We start from the raw sequence: 21,597 nt of genomic DNA, 5'->3' as shown, positions 1-21,597 counted from the left end.
ACTTAAACTGATGAATACTAGTAAAATAAAGGAAAAGTTGTTTCTACAACAATTAAATTAAATGTATTGTAAAACTTAAAAGACAACTTAATAAACACTGCAATCAACTTAGGTGTAGGAAAAATAGCTTAAAAACTGGGAAAATTATAAAAACCTAGAAACATCCTATACTTAGATTGTTTCTTAATTGTCTTTACATTTTTGCTCAACTTTTAAAGAAGCTTAACCGGAAATCATAAACTACTTGTTATGGATGTGGTTTTACAGGAAACGTGCCGGACCTATAAATAGAAAGTCAATGTACAAAGAAAACCTAGCCCTATATAAAAAGATTGGAGGGTCAATACATGTTCTGAATTGTGTGTTCTGAATTAAAATTAAGTGTTTAAAGTATATCTGGATCTTTAACACTTTTCTATCTTAATCAACATTTTCAATTAATTGACCAAGCACTGGTCATAACAGGTCAGTTAATTTTAAAAGTTGGTTATTTGTTCCTACACTGCTGTGGTAATCTTGGTGTAGGGTAATGCTATTCAGCTCTACACATCCACTCCTAATGGAATCAGCTTTGCTCTTCCCCAGAGCATGCTGGGGATGAATTCGGGATGGACTCAGGCTAAGGTGCAACGCCGGGAGTGGCATGACTGGGCCAGCAACCAAGGCTGAGGAATGCCTTAGTAACAATAATGAAAACATCTGGGCCTGGATGTGAAAGACCTGGGAACACTGGCTGCCCAAGGACGTGGGAGGAAAACAATGAGCCTTGGTCCCAGCTGGAATGGTATATAAGCTTGTGTCCCTTGCTAGGTGGTTGCCGAGTGCTAAACTGGTCCAGCCACCACCCTGGGCCACGGTCCTGTAACTAAGCTTCCCAAATAAACCATATGTCACGATCGCTGGTTCCGGAGTCTTTCTTCGGTCTCTTGGAGATGCCACTGACCTTGGGTTCAGGTGCCGCTGGGTTGTTACCCAACACTTGGCAAGACTAAGATAATTTGATTTTAATTAGATTCGAAATGCCTTTAACACTAATCATCTGAAATATATTTACCCAAGTAAAGTTACAGCAATTACAAAAGTTGATGATTTTGAGGTTTATTTTCCAACTTATTATGATAATCAAATGTTCAGTTAATTAATTTACTCATTCATTCATTCATTCATTCAACACCTTGTACTAGACAATAAAACCTCATTGCCATCCAGTCAGTTCTGACTCATAGACACTAGGGAAGCAAACAAATCAAACACAGTTCTGCCTCTCATAGTTTACAGCTGTAAGCAGAAATCTGACTATCCAAACTCTAGGTTTAAGAAACAACTAAAATAATAAAAAACTTACCTACGTATAAGTAGAGCTCAGATTTTTTCCTCCAGTTTTGAGCTATGAACTTTTTCAACAAGATCATATAGATATAACTATCTTGATCTTTAAAATAAAATATAATGTGATAATTAATGCTAGGAAAGATGTTTTTTATATCTTCTCCAAGAAAAATTTTAGTAAACGGCCTTCTCCACCATTTGTGTATTTGTGTTTATGTGTATGTATGATAATACATTGTTCTTTCAAAAACAGGCCTAATTTCACAGAAAAATTATGTATTTATATATGTACATTTGTATACGTGTACATGTATGTATATATACAGGCACACACATGCACATATATAGAGAGAGAGAGAGAGAGAGAGTTGTTGTTGTTAGGTGCCATCAAGTTGATTCTGACTCATAGCGACCCTACGTGCAACAGAATGAAACACTGCTCCTGCGCCATCCTTACAATCATTGCTAGGCTTGAACCCCTTGTTGCATCTACTGTGTCAATCCATCTCATTGAGGGTCTTCCTCTTTTTCGCTGACCCTCTACTTCACTAAGCATGAGGTCCTTCTCCGGGAACTGGTCCTCCTGATAACATGTCCAAAGTAAGTGAGACAAAGTCTCTCCATCCTTGCTTCTAAGGAGCATTCTGGCTGTACTTCTTCCAAGACCAATTTGTTCTTTCTTTGGGCAGTCCATGGTATATTTAATATTCTCTACCAGCACGGTAATTCAAAGGCATCAATTCTTCAGTCTTCCTTATTCATAGTCCAGCTTTCACATACATACAAGGCGACTGAAAACTTCACGGCTTGGGTCAGGTCCACCTTAGTTCTCTAAGTGACATCTTTGCTTTTCAACACTTGAAAGAGGTCTTTTGCAGCAGATTGGCCCAATGCAGTACATCGTTTGATTTCTTGACTGTTGCTTCCAAGGGCTTTGATTGTGGATTCAAGTAAAATGAAATCCTTGACATATATAAATATATATATATACACACACACACACACACATATGTATATATATATATATTCAAAATATGTATATAATTTTTTTTTTTTTTTACTAAAACCAACCACATTTACCTAGGTTTTTACAGGACATTGTTACATTTGTGGGCCTTAGTACATCAGACCTTCTAGTATCCATGTTTCTTGTCTTGGCCAAGAAATTTGCTTTGGCCAGCTCAGGACAAGCAGTGGTTTGATAATGGCTTACACCTTGGGACTTGACTCCTGGAACCTAAGTCAACCATGGTCTGAAGTAGCTTAGATTAGTGTCCTTAAGCATGAAAGATCACATAGAGAGAGAGGCCCAGCTGTTCATCCAGCTGAACGCAGAAGTGTTATTAAGCCCAGGTGAGATGCAGAAGATCCACCTGGACAACTCATAGAATCATGAGAAATGGTAAAGAGTAGCTGTTCTTAGTTGCTAAGTTTGGGGGTAGTTTGATACATGGAAGTAGAAAACTCAAAGCACATTACAGTCTCCTAAAAATCTAAACAAAATTTAATTTTGCATTCAAGCAATAAAAATGGAATGATTAACGTATTATTTTACACTTGTTATTATTGGACAGAAAATACTACATTTAAAAAAAGTAAACATTTCATTTAGTTATTCAAAAGCATGCTTTCTGAGTTACTACTAAACTTTCCCTGTCAGTGAAAAATGAAATAAAGTTTCAATTTAAAGGTTTAACTTTTTAAAATAGATATTTTAGGAGAATTAGGAGAAGGCAAGAAATCGTGTTTAGTGTGGAATTTGAAATCTCTCTCTTTGGCTAAAGTCAACAAAGTTATGAAATCATGTCTTTATGATTTATGAAAATGTCTATGATTTATAAAAATACAGATAATAGAAATCAACAAAATAAAGATAAAAACCGTATTCAATTAGTGGCTTAGCGGGAATACAGAAGACAGATCTACTAAGGAGAAGTGTGCTGCTTTCCCGCCCGTTGGAATCCCAAGACCACCAATGAGAGTTTGGTGTAAAAACCATTTGCAAATCGTGATCTGGAAGCCACAGAGGGGGATGCTAAAGCTATTTCAAAAGGAAAATCACCTCCTATCCTTCCCGCAGACCTTATCACCCAATACGCAGCACAGCCACCTCAGAAGCGGGGTCACTAACATGCTAAGGGGTAGGTGTAGAAAGGGACAGAAATGTAGCAGGGTAAAACCATTCTCTTCTCTCCCGCCTGTGTGAAAGACTGCTTTTCACTCACCCTTTCTGTTAGGACATTTTCTAGCCTGCAGTGAAGAAAAAAAAGGGGGGTCTTAGTGGGAAAATAGAGCCCTGGTGGCACAGTGGTTAAGTGCTATGACTGCTTACCAAAAGGCTGGCAGTTCAAATCCACACCCACTCCTTGGAAATCCTGTAGGGCAGTTCTACTCTGTCCTATGGGGTCACTACGGGTTGGAATCAACTCTATGGCAACTGGCTTGGCTTGGCTAGTAGGTAAGCAGAACAAAGAAGTTAGGAAGCACCAAACGTTAATTGCTGTGCTAAGCATGTTACATGTATTTGGTTGGTTAGTCCTCCGAAAAATTCTATCAGGTGGGAATAAACCTCAAGACAGTTTTATGGATGAATAAACTGAGGCTCAGGTATATTTGTGGGTCTGCTCACAGTCACTCGGCTAGTGAGTGAAAGAGGTGGATTCAAACCCATGCTTGCAGAACTTCAAAGTCTATGCTTTTACAACACGCCTAAGTTTAAATTCCAAATTGATGTACCTCTTTTCTTTCATGTATGTTTTAAGGTAGAGAAAGGGTTAAGGGGAAGGAGAGACAGTCAAAGAGACCCTCGAAAAACCACTCACTGCCATTTTGCCTCTTTCGTTATTACTATTTTTTAATAACATACCTTTGGAAAAGGAAGAGTTTCCTCAAGCTGAGTATTTTCCTGAGGTTTGTAGATGATAATTTGAATTTATAAATGACAAAATATTTATTGTCGTAGGAAAACTGGATTAAGTTCATAAACTAAGGTGGCTCTGAGTCACTTTCACTACTATAACAAACCAATTCAGAAAAAGATAAACAATAAAATTATTCCTTTTGGAAAAATATGAAACTTTCATAAAAAAATCTGTTTCTAGCTCGTCAGTATGGAATTTGTCACTAATCATTTTAAACTATGCCCTTTTATGCTTCTTCTGTCTCTTTTAGCTTTCTGAGTAGTTCTTTGATGTAACAAAGACAGTTTCAGACAAGATTTCAGTTCGTCTGGAAAAAAGCTTTAAGTCTGGAGGCAAAACGCAGTGTATTTAAAATTTATACACTCTATAATGCCTTTGTTCTGAACGTGAAGATCCTGCAAAACTTCTAAGCTCCTTTGCCTTCCTCCTCTAAGCTCGCTCATTCTTCTCCCTTTGCTGATTGTCATGGTGCTGTGGCTTTAGTTGGTGGCTCCGTCATTTAACTACATGCACGGTCATGGCTGACCCTTTCTGATCAATTGCCAATCCATACAGGTTTGACTGATAAAAGAGCCAACTAGATTTAAGCAAATTAAGGGACATCACCAATGTCAACCACTTATTAAACTGAATGCTGAATTCCATGCATACAAAACACTAATGCACTGAGCCCCATTAAGAGTTTAAATCCTAACCCCATTAGTAACTCCAGACCTTGAAGGGGCAGAGGTCACAGGAAAGTTTCATATTTATGGATTAACATTTGGATTTCATTTTTATTTTTTTTACTGCTTTCCTTAGAACTCTTGAACCTGCGGTATAATACTAGTCAAGGCTCAGATTAAATACAATCTTCATTTCTAAAACTACCTTACTGCTAAATATGAGCAATACATTCCTACAAACAACCTAAAAACACAGTAATTGCAGAAATACAAAAACCTGAGTGCATGGGTGTAGGGTATACATGTGCTACATAATTTGAGCAAAAACCAAATCAAACCAAAAACAAACAAAAACCAAAGCTCCTCTAGTTGACCAAATACTATCTTTAAAATAAGTCTTTAAAATGTAAAATGTGTGCTATTTTAGAATTTGCCATGCATCATTTGGAGCCCTGCTGGCACAGCAGTTAAGAGCTCAGGCTGCTAACCCTGAAGGTCAGCAGCTGGAATCTACTAGCCGCTCCTTGGAAGCCCTGTGGGGCAGTTCTCCATTCTATAAGGTCACTATGAGTTGGAATAGACTCAGCGGAATGGGCTTGGTTTTTTGTTTTATTAATCATTAGTATATGGAGCAATTAGTATATATTTTTGCCTCCCTTAATTCTTATCTCCAAAATAACTTGGGTTTATCATATTTTTTAATCTTTTTTTTTTTTTTTCTCATCAGAAAAATAGAGTTAGCTACTTCGGAATCTACTGGGTGGCAACTAACCACAACAACTAACAAATAAGATGCTCCTTAGCTATCAGCTAAGATATGGTGTGACCAAAAAACCAAACCTGTTTCTGTGGAGTTGATTCCGACTCATAGGGACCCTATAGGACAGAGCAGAACTGCTCCATAGGGTTTCCAAGGAGTGGCTGGTGGATTCCAACTGCCAACCTTTTGGCTGGCAGCTGAACTCGTAACCACTACGCCACCAGGGCTCCAGGAAAATGAAGCAGCAGGTAAAATTCTTTATGTATGTCCTCTTCCCTCTCCTTTCCAAATTCTTATGTAAAGTAAGGTCTGCTCATCCAAGAAAAGTAACCAGGATGAGAGGAAGGAAGCCCTCAGGGCACAATGGTTAAGAGCTCTGCTGCTAACCAAAAGGTCAGTAGTTGCAATCTACTAGCTGCTCCTCGGAAATGCTATGGGGTAGTTCTACTCTGTCCTATAGGGTCGCTACGAGTCAGAATCAACTGGAGGGCAATGGGTTTATGAGAAGAATCAGAGTAATCAGTTGGTGCAACTTGAGATGATTCCTGGCCTCCAATATTCCCTACCCTCCTTACAGCCTGGGCCCTAAATGCATCTACACAGCTCCAGTATTCCCACATTGGACCGTAGTGTACAGAGAAAGTACAACTTTCCCTAGTTGGTTACAATACAAGGCTGTTCAGGTAGAGGATGGGGTGTGGGCAGGCGTGAGCAATGACAAGCTTACAATTTAAAACTCGTAACTAAATCATCTTGTCTGATTTATTTACTGATAATTCACCAAAGTTTTATTATGTATCTACCCTGTGTCAGAAGGAGCCCTGGTGGTGCAAATGATTAAGCGCTCAGCTGCTAACCAAAAAGGTCAGTGGTTCAAACTGACCCAGCAGCTCCTCAGGAGAAAGACCTGATGATCTCCTCACATAAAGCTTACAGCCTGGAAGACCCTATGGAGCGGTTCCACTCCGTCACATGGGGTTGCTATGAGTTGAAATCGACTCGACGGTACCCAACACCAACAGCAAGCCTGTGTTAGGTTTTGTCTGAGTGCCAAAAATAAAAACATGAATAAGAAAGTCTCTGTTGTATAGGATCTTACAACCAGTGGTAGTGACAGTCAGATTAAACAATTTCCATATAACATGACTGCACTGTGGGATACAGAAGGCTTGTATCCCTGCCTGTGTAGGTAAGACATGACTTTCTGATGGAATGATTTCTAAGGTGAAACCTAAAATCTGAGTAAGAGCGGGGCAGATCAAAGGAGTTCCCAGACCACATTTGATAGCAAATATTGAATAAAGAAAAAAAAAAGAAAAAGGTATTTCTGCTTTGCTCAAACCTTTTTATTATGTTCTCAAAATTTACTGAGAAGAAGACACAGCAAGGGTTATTATCATTATGATACTTGTATAATCCAACAGTGAAAGATATCACTAGGAATTCAACATCACTATAAAAGAGAGGTAACATTGAAATCAAGGAAATGGCAATAATGATAACAATCCAAATACAATGGAAAAGTAAATAGCATAGAGAACTTTGCCTGCCCATAAGCTGGGTTGCTTCTGTACACCGGTTCATTTATTATTCATTGCAGTATGGAACACAGTTCACTGGACAAAGGCATGCAAGATTTCTTTAATAACTCTCAGCACTAATTTAATTCTACTTAAACACACATATTCTAGTGAATGCCACATGCTTTTCAGCATGATTTTATGTGTAAATCAGGATAATATGTTTTCAGGTCATTAAGTAAAAGGAAGCATGAACTAAAACCTATTTAATCAATGAGGTATCACCTTTAAACTGCCACAAGGTCATAAAAAAGATAATTTCAAAGCTATAAGTTTCCTAATTGTAATCAACAACAATCTAATGATGAAAGAAAGTATGTCCTGATGGCTGTAATAAACTTGAGCAAATCACTGCCTGTCCTTAAAGGCGTTTTGTTCCCTCTTTTGGTGAAGTGCTGTCTCTCAAACCATGGATTTCTGAGTCCATAAAGTGAATGAGGGCATGGGGCCAAGACTGTGGGCCTGGATGGCGTTATGATAATGACATGGATAACCATCCACATAGCGCAGACGAAGAAAGCCTCAGTTAGCAGTTCATTTCAGTTCTGCTGTATCACTACGAAACAATATTTTAGCTTCTTTTTTGTATAATATTAATGCTTCTTCTAACAGACATATTCACTGTGTGTATCGAGTTAGCATAGGAGTTTGCTGCTTTTGAACTATGTCTGCCTATCCATCCATCCAACCATCCATTCACCCACCCACCCACCCGTCCATCCGTCCAACTGTCTGTCCGTCCATCTACCCAGCATCCATCCATCCATCATCCATCCATCCATCCATATCTAACCAATTGAAAATGAGTATATTCTGACTAATGGGAACCACACGTGTGCCAGAGTAGAACTGTGCTCAACAGGGTTTTCAATGGCTGATTTTGACCTTTCTTCTGAGGTGCCTCTGGGTGGACTTGAACCACCAATCTTCTAATCTTTCAGTTAGCACTGAGCACTTTCACCATCTGCACCACTCAGGAACTAACTAGTTAACTCTGTCTTTCTCACCATATACATATATACACTTAAGGCAAATAAACCAAACCTATAGGACAGAGCAGAACTGCCCCATAGGGCTTCCAAGGAGCAGCTGGTGGACTTGAACTGTCAACCTTTTGGATAGCAGCCAAATGCTTAACCACTGCATTATATGTATTATAAATAAATATACATATATATTATAAATTATTAGAACACACTTTGTTAAACACATGAACAATGATTAAATTGGCTCTGTTTTACGGATGCTGTGCAAACCACAAACTATCTAAATCAGTGTAAATTCCATGAAATGAATATATAACTCATTGAATTCCATATATCTGTTAAGAAAGTGAGCCTTAGTTGCACAGTAATTAAGAGCTTGGTGGCTAACCAAAAGTTAGCATTTCAAATCTACCAGTCAGTCCCTGGTAACCCTTGAGGCAGTTCTATTCTGTCCTATAGCATCGCTATGAATAGGAATCGACTCAATGGCAATGGGTTTCAGGGTTAAGAAAGTATCACTATGTAACTTAAAATCTCTATCTTCAATTTCTAAATGCGAGTAAAGGGTAATAATCAAAATTTTCTCTCCCTTTAAGCATTTACGCATTTGGATTAGAGTAAAAATGAAGATACAAATATTCAAGGTTTGTAGTGTTCTGTTTTATCTCACTTCTAAAATAAGCACTTACCTAAATTCAATTCCCTGCCTTTCTCTTGATTCATGGTTATGATACTACCTGAGTTAATCAGCCCCAAATGTTTCTTTCAAGCATTCTTTTCTTAGACAATGTGACTTCTGCCATTAGTGTTTCAAGTGTTTAATAAACACCCATTCATTAATCCTTACAATGACATAAAAGGTAGATAACAGTGAATGGTTTTTATAATACAACCAATAGTGAATATTTTCTTTGGGGTAGGAGGGAGTGTTCCATATAAACTGCGTATTAACCCATATTTTCCTCTAGTGATGAGGTACTTGGTATTCTTATTCTCTTTGTGCCTGGAGGGGGTCTCTCCAGCCCTGCAGACTGCTGTGAACAGCATGGTGACATTCTCCTTACTCCAGAACACTGGTTCCAGAAGCTGGGACACAGGGCAAACATTTCCTTCAGTATTTTTAGAAAATATACATTCCTAAACACTCAATGGAGAATCAGGCTCTTCTTATTTTAAGTCATGCTTTCTGTTCAAGGGCCATCATGTAAACCTGAGAGGGAGTTTTCTCCTCAGTAATTACCAAACCAAACCAAACAAACAAACTCACTGCTGTCGAGTGGATTCTGACTCATAGTGACCCTACAGGACAGAGTAAAACTGCCCTGTAGGGCTTCCAAGATAGTGAATCTTTATAGGAGCAGACTGGCACATCTTTCTTTCAGGGAACACTTGTGAGTTCCAACCATTGACCTTTTGGTTAGTAGCCAATTGCTTTAACCACTGGACCATCAAGGCTCCTCAGTAATTATTTCCCACAAATAATTAAAACAAGGGTGAAACTGATTTTATACCCAAATAGTGATAGTTCGAGTACATTGTCATTTTCTTCATAGACATATTTAAAATAAAAATATCCAGGCTGTATCACATTTCACATGGAACAGTGCACATATTGGTGCACTATAATCACAAGGGAATATAATTTAATGGGATTTTTTCTAGTGTGAATAGAGTTTTCCTATTTTTATATGATTTGCTCACTGTTCTTTTTTGCCAAGTGGGAAGGCTTAGATGTACATCTAAGATGGCTCTTCAACAAATCAGGAATGAGAATCATTGCAGTTGAAAATTAAAGCTAAAATTGAAAATATGAATTTATGAATCTAAGTGAAGTCCCAAAACAAAAAGCACTTCCCTATATTTATAACATGCAAAAGGTGAAGATACTTATATAGGTGTATACATACATGTATATAAACACACATTAGTACAGGCACAGTGCCATACGAAAGCATTCTCAGTAAAACAATAAAAGATCATCAATATAAGGGTCTTGATAAAGGGTCTCAATAAAACAAATAACAACAAAACAATCAGAAATAAAATTGAGCCTCTAAGTTCTAAAATAAAAATATTCTAACAATAAACCAGGGTGTTCAATAGAGGCTTAGTTCTCGGGCATTTATATACCATGAGGTAGACAATATTTTTCATAGGCTTACCTCCTGGAGGCATTGCAATCATTATAGGATCACTTATCAAGCTGCCTTGGCTATTTGAAGCATTCACTTGCACGGTGTAGTTAGTAAAGGGAACCAACCCATCAACAAGAACCCACTGACTGCTCTTCTCACTGCTATGCATGGTCTGTGTGCCGTTCAGGAGGGTGTAGTTACCACCTGTTAAATAAAAAAAAGGGAGAGAAGGATATTAAGATTAAGTGTTTACGTTAGGATTCTTTCTTGCTATTGTTTGGCTCTTTTCTGGCCTTCTAAAATACAGCATACTAAAAAAAAAAAAGAGAGAGAGAACTGTAATATGGCCACACTGAGAGGCATTACATGATCTCTCATCAATGTGCATACTTTTATTCTATTATTTTGTGAGCAAAGTGTTAACTGGGTTATGTTAACTGGGTTAACACTGTGTTCTCCAATTTGTTTGACTTTGTGGTCAATAAAACTGAACTGATATTCTTGCTGTTGTCGTTGTTGTTAGGTGCCATTGAGTCGATTCCAACTCATAGCGACCCTATGCACAACAGAATGAAACACTGCCCAGTCCTGTGCCATCCTTACAACCGTTGTTATGCTTGAGCTCATTGTTGCAGCCACTGTGTCAATCCACCTTGTTGAAGGTCTTCCTCTTTTCCACTGACCCTGTACTCTGCCAAGCATGATGTCCTTCTCCAGGGACTCATCCCTCCTGACAACATGTCCAAAGTACATAAGACGCAGTCTCACCATCCTTGCCTCTAAGGAGCATTCTGGCTGCACTTGTTCCGAGACAGATTTGTTCGTTCTTTTGCCAGTCCATGGTGTATTCAATATTTTTCGCCAACACCACAATTCAAACGTGTCAACTCTTCTTCGGTCTTCCTTATTCATTGTCCAGCTTTCATATGCATATGATGTGACTGAAAATACCATGGCTTGGGTCAGGCGCACCTTAGTCTTCAGGGTGACATCTTTGCTCTTCAACACTTTGAAGAGGTCCTTTGCAGCAGATTTGCCCAATGCAATGCGTCTTTTGACTTCTTGACTGTTGCTTCCATGGCTGTTGATTGTGGAGCCAAGTAAAATGAAATCCTTGACAACTTCAATCTTTCCTCCGTTTATCATGATGTTGCTCATTGGTCCAGTTGTGAGGATTTTTGTTTTCTTTATGTTGAGGTGTAATCCATACTGATATTCTTAGATAGCATGAAACCATATTACAAGTATCATCCATATATCATAACTAAAAGTGCAAATGCAATACACAGGCATATGAATTGATCACTTGAAGAGTTGTTTTTAATTTTTTGATGGTGTTTTTATCCTGGGATTTTCTTTACTGTGTGCACTGCAGAAAATAACACTTTTCCTTCAGTAAATACTTCTAAATGTGAAGAGTACAATTAGATATATGTGTCAGATATCTCATGGATCATCAGTAGGGGTATTTTCTGCTCATGTTGCTTGGCAGGTGAGCTCTTTCTTTCTAAAGTCCCTGAAAAGTAAGTAGGGATGGGAGGTAATAGATGCCCACGTTGATCAAGAGGTCTATTCTTCAGCTCCATGGGAAAACATAAGAGCTGCCTGCCTACAGAAAAGACCTATCTTCAATGCATCCTCACCCCAGTCCCATCACCACCTTTCCAAAGCTTTGGCAAACCCATACACAAGTTTCAGAATGGCTAGGGAGTGTGAAAATACTGCTGCCTGTTCACAGCATTTTATCTCCCTGTCCGATAGCACACGGTTATGTTTAAGGTAAATAAGAGCTAGAAATTAGGGTTAAATAAGAAAAGAGTTATGATTGAAAATGTTATAACACTTACATCACTTTATATGTTAGATGCTTTACAGAAAAGTTGACATCAGGCTTTTTTTCCTAAATGGTGCTTAATTTTAGTAAAATTGGAGATATGTGTTATTATTACTTCTAAAATGTAGAATAAGAACCATTAAGAATACCAATATTTATATAAAATAGCCTTCTTCTTTTGCCAAAAAGAGTTTTATTATATGTACAATTCAACTTTCCTATCTTTGAATTCTGCAAAGATAGGAAAGCCAATAAAAAACACACATGATGTCAGACTTCAAGGAGAAAAATGAGCATATTTGCAAGATCTCCTGATACTGATATAATTGTTATTGATTAAATGTTTAAAAAACTAAAAGATGACCACATACTGAAAGTGATCTTGCATTGTGTAGTAAACAGTATTTAGTAGTTACAGTATTTACAAAAATATTCTATTTTAACACATTTTAGTAGCAGAGTATAGAACAAAGGGAAGTATATGAATTTGGTTGTCAGCGAGTCCTGCACTTGAACTTCTCCTTGTCATTTTTGAATGGCCAGCTCTTTGCTAAGTTCTTTAAATTTCTGAACCTTGGGTTCCTCTTCTGTGAACTTAGAATGATAATACTTACAATGCAATTTCATTGTGAAGGTTAAGTGAGATCATTTATTTATGATACTCAGCAAATAATAGCTGTTCAAAACCAGCAGCCAGGAATGGTGTTATTGTTTTTATCGGAATCCATACAACTGATGCATTTTTGACAAGCACCTAGAACTGGAAAGTGGCTAAGAATTACGCAACCTGTACTTTACCTTCTCAGGATCAATTACCTACCTCTTACAGTCTCCCTCCCCCCACAGAAAATGTATTATTCATCCAAATTCTGAGGTTTTTATCAGGAAAACAACACTAATCTTTTCCTTTACCACCATTTCATCGTCCCACCAGGTTATACCTGGAACTCTGAAATTAATAAAGATCAAATGATGCAAAAAAAGGTTGGATAGCTAGTTATGACATGATCATTTTAATGAAATGTGGGTAAGGCAGATAAAAACCTCAAATATAAAACACATTTTTAAAAAAATGTAATAGTTTTGGAATGGAAGAAGTAGCTGAAAATTTTATTGCTGCAAAATACACTATTGTCATAAAAGAATACTCTGGACTTGAAATGAGCAGTATGAAATCTCACAAAGAAGTGGTTGTTTGTAGAAGAACTTATGGGAATAAATGGTACTTGTTGGCTAAAAATCAGGAAGGGTAATTTCTATTCATTTTTTAGTAAAGCCAGATAAAGACATACACACAGCTTAATTAATGATTTCCAGGTCCTCAAGCAGAAGTAGAGCCATGGTAGTGCAGTGGTTAATAGCTCAAGCTGCTAACCAAAAGGTCGGCAGTTTGAATCCACCAGCCACTCCTCGGAAACCCTATAGAGCAGTTCTACCCTGTCCTATAGGATCGCTATGAGTAGGAACTGACTCGATAGCAACTTTTTTTTTTTTTTTTAAGCAGAAATAGACTGTGCACTGTTGAATGTATCACACGCATTAACAAGATGTCTGCCACCAAAAAAAAACAGCCTTTGACAAACTTCATTACGCACTGAAGAGATATTTCCAAATTACGGAAATGTTAGCTGTCATAGGAAACCCTGGTGGCAGAGTGGTGAAGTGCTATGGCTGCTAACCAAAGGGTCAGCAGCTCGAGTCCGCCAGGCGCTCCTTGGAAACTCTATGGGGCAGTTCTACTCTGTCCTATAGGGTCGATATGAGTCAGAATCGACTCGACGGCACTGGGTTCGGTTTTGGTTTTGGTTTTAGCTCTCATATGCTCTTAATGGCTAAGTCAACTTGATTCAACCAGAGATAACTGTGTCAGTAAAGACACATGGCTAAGTGTTGACGACGATGCGTCCAAAATGAATACGACATAGTTCCTGCACCTGGAACTATGGATGTGAAACCTGGACACAGTTAAATATGAGTACCTTCTAACCACTGTCTAACAACAATTGTCTTATCAGCATCGGAAGATCTCAGGCGCCCAGGACGTTGAGCTCCTTGGTGCGTTTTCAGTTCTGGCTGAAACAGCTACTGCTATTGTTATGTGCTCAGGAGTAAAATCTCAAAAAGGTCAGCTCATCCTGTAGACACCGAGACAGATGCCCAATTGCCTTGGACATAGTATAAAGGGGCACATCTTACAAAAAAATTGAAAATTACAAAACAGAAAAAAAAACTAATGCAAATTCTAAAAATTTTATGAATTTCAATTTTACAAATTTCAAATCAGGTGCAAACGTAAGATCACCATGTAAACACCTATGATTATAATATTGGTGAGGTATCTGTCCTTGCCTTTTGTTTATTTGTTTTTGAAGCAAATTTCAGCTGTAAAACAAACACTATTGCCAGCTTTGAAAATGGCATAGCAGGCGGAAATATATTAAGTACCACTTTATTCTAAGTTTCCCAGATAACAGCATTAATACATGGTAATTATACAATTAGTTGTAACATTAAGTTCTAGTTATAGAACAATGATTACTCAGTAATTATAAGAAGTATGCAATTACTCAATAATTATGAGAAGTATGCAATTACATAACCATTTTGCTCAGTTCGAGAAAGAGTGTGTACATCTCCAGGAGCCATGCAGCCAAGTGAGTCTAATGTCCTCTCAGCCCACGAACACGCAGAGCCGAGCGAGGCTAATGTCCTCTCAGCCCACGGACACGCAGAGCCGAGCGAGGCTAATGTCCTCTCAGCCCACGGACACGCAGAGCCGAGCGAGGCTAATGTCCTCTCAGCCCACGGACACGCAGAGCCGAGCGAGGCTAATGTCCTCTCAGCCCACGGACACGCAGAGCCGAGCGAGGCTAATGTCCTCTCAGCCCACGGACACGCAGAGCCGAGCGAGGCTAATGTCCTCTCAGCCCACGGACACGCAGAGCCGAGCGAGCCTAATGTCCTCTCAGCCCACGGACACGCAGAGCCCAGCGAGGCTAATGTCCTCTCAGCCCACGGACACGCAGAGCCCAGCGAGGCTAATGTCCTCTCAGCCCATGGACACGCAGAGCCCAGCGAGGCTAATGTCCTCTCAGCCCACGGACACGCAGAGCCCAGCGAGGCTAATGTCCTCTCAGCCCACGGACACGCAGAGCCCAGCGAGGCTAATGTCCTCTCAGCCCACGGACACGCAGAGCCCAGCGAGGCTAATGTCCTCTCAGCCCACGGACACGCAGAGCCCAGCGAGGCTAATGTCCTCTCAGCCCACGGACACGCAGAGCCCAGCGAGGCTAATGTCCTCTCAGCCCACGGACACGCAGAGCCCAGCGAGGCTAATGTCCTCTCAGCCCACGGACACGCAGAGCCGAGCGAGCCTAATGTCCTCTCAGCCCACGAACACGCAGAGCCGAGCGAGGCTAATGTCCTCTCAGCCCACGAACACGCAGAGCCGAGTGAGCCTAATGTCCTCTCAGCCCACGAACACGCAGAGCCGAGTGAGCCTAATGTCCTCTCAGCCCACGAACACGCAGAGCCGAGCGAGGCTAATGTCCTCTCAGCCCACGGACACGCAGAGCCGAGCGAGCCTAATGTTCTCTCAGCCCACGGACACGCAGAGCCGAGCGAGGCTAATGTCCTCTCAGCCCACGGACACGCAGAGCCGAGCGAGCCTAATGTTCTCTCAGCCCACGGACACGCAGAGCCCAGCGAGGCTAATGTCCTCTCAGCCCACGGACACGCAGAGCCCAGCGAGGCTAATGTCCTCTCAGCCCACGGACACGCAGAGCCCAGCGAGGCTAATGTCCTCTCAGCCCACGGACACGCAGAGCCCAGCGAGGCTAATGTCCTCTCAGCCCACGGACACGCAGAGCCCAGCGAGGCTAATGTCCTCTCAGCCCACGGACACGCAGAGCCCAGCGAGGCTAATGTCCTCTCAGCCCACGGACACGCAGAGCCGAGCGAGCCTAATGTCCTCTCAGCCCACGAACACGCAGAGCCGAGCGAGGCTAATGTCCTCTCAGCCCACGAACACGCAGAGCCGAGTGAGCCTAATGTCCTCTCAGCCCACGAACACGCAGAGCCGAGTGAGCCTAATGTCCTCTCAGCCCACGAACACGCAGAGCCGAGCGAGGCTAATGTCCTCTCAGCCCACGGACACGCAGAGCCGAGCGAGCCTAATGTTCTCTCAGCCCACGGACACGCAGAGCCGAGCGAGGCTAATGTCCTCTCAGCCCACGGACACGCAGAGCCGAGCGAGCCTAATGTTCTCTCAGCCCACGGACACGCAGAGCCGAGTGAGCCTAATGTTCTCTCAGCCCACGGACACGCAGAGCCGAGCGAGGCTAATGTCCTCTCAGCCCACGAACACGCAGAGCCGAGTGAGCCTAATGTCCTCTCAGCCCACGAACACTAAGAGCCGAGTGAGCCTAATGTCCTCTCAGCCCACGAACACGCAGAGTCGAGCGAGCCTAATGTTCTCTCAGCCCACGAACACGCAGAGCCGAGTGAGCCTAATGTCCTCTCAGCCCACGGACACGCAGAGCCCAGCGAGGCTAATGTCCTCTCAGCCCACGGACACGCAGAGCCCAGCGAGGCTAATGTCCTCTCAGCCCACGGACACGCAGAGCCGAGCGAGGCTAATGTCCTCTCAGCCCACGGACACGCAGAGCCGAGCGAGCCTAATGTCCTCTCAGCCCACGAACACGCAGAGCCGAGCGAGGCTAATGTCCTCTCAGCCCACGAACACGCAGAGCCGAGTGAGCCTAATGTCCTCTCAGCCCACGAACACGCAGAGCCGAGTGAGCCTAATGTTCTCTCAGCCCACGAACACGCAGAGCCGAGCGAGGCTAATGTCCTCTCAGCCCACGGACACGCAGAGCCGAGCGAGCCTAATGTTCTCTCAGCCCACGAACACGCAGAGCCGAGCGAGGCTAATGTCCTCTCAGCCCACGGACACGCAGAGCCGAGCAAGCCTAATGTTCTCTCAGCCCACGAACACGCAGAGCCGAGTGAGCCTAATGTCCTCTCAGCCCACGGACACGCAGAGCCGAGTGAGCCTAATGTTCTCTCAGCCCACGGACACGCAGAGCCGAGCGAGGCTAATGTCCTCTCAGCCCACGAACACGCAGAGCCGAGTGAGCCTAATGTCCTCTCAGCCCACGAACACTAAGAGCCGAGTGAGCCTAATGTCCTCTCAGCCCACGAACACGCAGAGTCGAGCGAGCCTAATGTTCTCTCAGCCCACGAACACGCAGAGCCGAGTGAGCCTAATGTCCTCTCAGCCCACGGACACGCAGAGCCCAGCGAGGCTAATGTCCTCTCAGCCCACGGACACGCAGAGCCCAGCGAGGCTAATGTCCTCTCAGCCCACGGACACGCAGAGCCCAGCGAGGCTAATGTCCTCTCAGCCCACGGACACGCAGAGCCGAGCGAGCCTAATGTCCTCTCAGCCCACGAACACGCAGAGCCGAGTGAGCCTAATGTCCTCTCAGCCCACGGACACGCAGAGCCGAGTGAGCCTAATGTTCTCTCAGCCCACGGACACGCAGAGCCGAGCGAGGCTAATGTCCTCTCAGCCCACGAACACGCAGAGCCGAGTGAGCCTAATGTCCTCTCAGCCCACGAACACTAAGAGCCGAGTGAGCCTAATGTCCTCTCAGCCCACGAACACGCAGAGTCGAGCGAGCCTAATGTTCTCTCAGCCCACGAACACGCAGAGCCGAGTGAGCCTAATGTCCTCTCAGCCCACGGACACGCAGAGCCCAGCGAGGCTAATGTCCTCTCAGCCCACGGACACGCAGAGCCCAGCGAGGCTAATGTCCTCTCAGCCCACGGACACGCAGAGCCGAGCGAGGCTAATGTCCTCTCAGCCCACGGACACGCAGAGCCGAGCGAGCCTAATGTCCTCTCAGCCCACGAACACGCAGAGCCGAGTGAGCCTAATGTCCTCTCAGCCCACGAACACGCAGAGCCGAGTGAGCCTAATGTTCTCTCAGCCCACGAACACGCAGAGCCGAGCGAGGCTAATGTCCTCTCAGCCCACGGACACGCAGAGCCGAGCGAGCCTAATGTTCTCTCAGCCCACGGACACGCAGAGCCGAGCGAGGCTAATGTCCTCTCAGCCCACGGACACGCAGAGCCGAGCGAGCCTAATGTTCTCTCAGCCCACGAACACGCAGAGCCGAGTGAGCCTAATGTCCTCTCAGCCCACGGACACGCAGAGCCGAGTGAGCCTAATGTTCTCTCAGCCCACGGACACGCAGAGCCGAGCGAGGCTAATGTCCTCTCAGCCCACGAACACGCAGAGCCGAGTGAGCCTAATGTCCTCTCAGCCCACGAACACTAAGAGCCGAGTGAGCCTAATGTCCTCTCAGCCCACGAACACGCAGAGTCGAGCGAGCCTAATGTTCTCTCAGCCCACGAACACGCAGAGCAGAGTGAGCCTAATGTCCTCTCAGCCCACGAACACGCAGAGCCGAGCGAGGCTAATGTCCTCTCAGCCCACGGACACGCAGAGCCAAGTGAGCCTAATGTCCTCTCAGCCCACGAGCAGGCAGAGCCGAGCGAGGCTAATGTCCTCTCAGCCCACGGACACGCAGAGCCGAGCGAGCCTAATGTCCTCTCAGCCCACGGACACGCAGAGCCGAGCGAGGCTAATATTCTCTCAGGCCCACGAACGTGCAGTTCAGCCCCAGACCTAGAGCAACCGGCAAGATTTCAAGCCTTTGTGAAGCTCAATAATCTTCAGATTGAAAGCCAAAGCAGGGTCCCCAGATTTCTGCTCTTCCCCTCTGTTCTCCCTTTCTTCTTTTGAACTTTACCAATTTTGGCACCTGGAAATTCTGAATCGGTTCTTAACATGCAAGCCCCCCAGTTCTCGCCTCTTGGGAGGGTTGTGCTTTACCACTTCCACTGCATAAACTTTGTTTTCAGTGGGCTGGAAAATGCGGCCCCATTGGTTCAGCCTCAAAGATCAAGCTAGAAAACGCTCAACAGATAAGCATTCCCTATTTCAGGCAGCCATTCCTATCTGGTCAGCCTCAGCTCTAACCCTATTTGTGAGTATAAGTGGATGGCGCAGGCCTGTCTGAGTGTCTACGTTCTGGAACCATGACCTCTTCTGCATGGGGACTCTGAGTTTTTAGCTGAGTCCCTCTCATCCACCGTCTGGCAATAGTCTCAGCCTTCGGGCTTTATCTGGGGACTGCCCTGGACTCTTTACAGAATGGAGTTGTCTCCACCAGTGTCCCATCAAAAATCACCTGGGGGTACTTCATAAACATTTATATGCTGAGTTCCACCTCAGACCTACTGGATGAAGAATATCGGGGGCGGGGGGGCAGGGAGCCCAGGAATCACTAGGTGATACTCCTTAAAGTGCTGAAATTTGAGAACTATTGATATGAGGATTGTTTATCTCATCATGTTCAGGCTGGTCTTAAAGTAATTATCAGCATTCTTGTCCTCTGCTTCCAAAAATAATTAGATCACTTCTGGTGTCCTTATTAGACTCTCGATTTGGGCTATAAAATGCTGACTCTATTAGTAAACTACTTCGCCTGCAGAAAGTGTAGAGCTAACATTTAAGCCAGGTCTGTCTTCAAGGAGCACAAATCTAATACCGTTGCTCTATAAGAAAATGTAAAATATGCAATAAAACAATTTTTAAGATGAGTAATCATAATTTAAGATGAGTAATTATAATCATAATTTGTCCTATAGGTTCACTATCATAATTATTACAGACCTAAAGATAAAACTTAAATTCAGGATTTTCTGATTGGAGTATTAATTGCTGTCTCTGTTTCTCTGTTTCTGTCTCTCTCACCTTCCACTGAGGACTCAGGGGTAGGATTATATTTGTCCACTAGCCAACATTACAAGGAAAACAAGTTTTGTAACTGATCAATGGATATTTGAAAATATAAAATTTTTCAATAAACTAATTGCTGTTTCAGGACATTCTACATTCTAAAGTGTCTTCAAAGAGGCTAATTTATTCAGCAATACTTTTTATTTTGAAGAAATAATTATTAAATGAAGACGCAAAATAGATCTCGCATTTTACGTATAAAGAATATTTCCTTCAGCTTCGAAGTTGTACTAAAATGGCAACATGTATGTTCGGTTTTAAAGACAAGAATCTTATCTTCAATGTTCTTATTTGTTGAATAATAACATACTTTCTACATAATTTCTTAAAAAATAAAATACCATTGTAAATAAGTGTTTTCGCATGTGTGATTCCGGGATGTGTAAATGACCACTGTCCTGGGAATACCATCCTGTGGGGTTTTCTAGATTGAAATAACATAAACGGGTATCCTTTCCCATTCTGATTATAATCATTGTCACAAGAATTTTAATGCACCATATATTCCATAATTTTTTTCCTCTCTGTTGTACAGCTCTGACCTTTTCAATATTCTATAATTTGACTGGCTGGCCATTTCGGTTCTCTCCTTTTTACAGCCTTATTAACTTGTAGGAACGAGGTGAAATGAACAACCAATCAGAATACCTAATATTGCAAAGGTCAGCGTGGTCCTCTGCAGTGTCTTCACACACAGCACGCTGTGTGCCAGGTATTAGCATCCTGCTAGCTCATTCATGTGACAAAGATTGTAACAAGAACAGAAAATGGCACAACATGAATCCATTCTCTTGACAGAGATTATAATGAGAAATGACAGAGAACAAACCAAACTGATTCTTGTTACTCTGTGAGGATTTTGTATGTCAGGCCTGGTCCTGCTTTAAGTTAGCCTTTTTCTGAATCCAATTACACCTTGAGGTAGAAAAGGTGTTAACTAATTCCCCACGTCTTACTGTAAAAGGAAAATGCTATATTTTTTCCTGGACTGAGGTCTCAATTTTAGTGTTGTACAGCTCTGCACCTTGCATTCACAGAATCCTGCAAACACAGAAATGAGAAACAGTACCGAATGGTACACCGCAGATCCAGGCAAAGTGGGAAATAGGTCCTATAACACGAGCTAAGAATTCTAGGTGGCTCTAGATAGCATGCATTAATATTTTACTTTCATTTTTATTTATTCTAATTAAGAATATGGTTTCAAATTCTCTTACCAAAAGTAAACGTGTCCTCCAAACTCCAATATTGCGGCAGAACTCACTTTGTAAGGGGCCCTGAAAGATGCTGGGTAATTTTTTTTGGTAGTTAATATCTGATTAAAAGGACTTATTTCTGGTTTAAGCTTTCGCCAAAGTAGAAAATATATATGGATATACACCTACATAGCTATCTTCTCCACAGTCCATTTTGAAAGAGATAGGAATACATAGCCTGTGATCCACTCAGGCCTCATAGAAGGACAGTGCTCTATTAAAGTATTCTGTTTCTTGCCGTTATTATAATTACTCTAATAG

General features: G+C 42.4%; 1 protein-coding gene across 1 annotated transcript in view; it reads right to left on the bottom strand.

The window, feature by feature from the left end:
• The window catches only part of USH2A (usherin), an 894,134-nt gene that overhangs the window by 363,400 nt on the left and 509,137 nt on the right, over positions 1–21,597 (bottom strand). The window contains exon 38 of the mRNA XM_003419876.4: positions 10,404–10,580. Within this exon, the coding sequence (XP_003419924.2) occupies positions 10,404–10,580 (177 nt within the window). The remainder of the gene's footprint in view (positions 1–10,403; positions 10,581–21,597) is intronic.

The sequence above is a fragment of the Loxodonta africana genome, chromosome 25 (genome assembly GCF_030014295.1).
Source record: "Loxodonta africana isolate mLoxAfr1 chromosome 25, mLoxAfr1.hap2, whole genome shotgun sequence".
Lineage (NCBI taxonomy): Eukaryota > Metazoa > Chordata > Mammalia > Proboscidea > Elephantidae > Loxodonta > Loxodonta africana.
The sequence above is the reverse complement of the archived record's forward strand: the minus strand, read 5'-3'. Positions and strand labels throughout refer to the sequence as shown.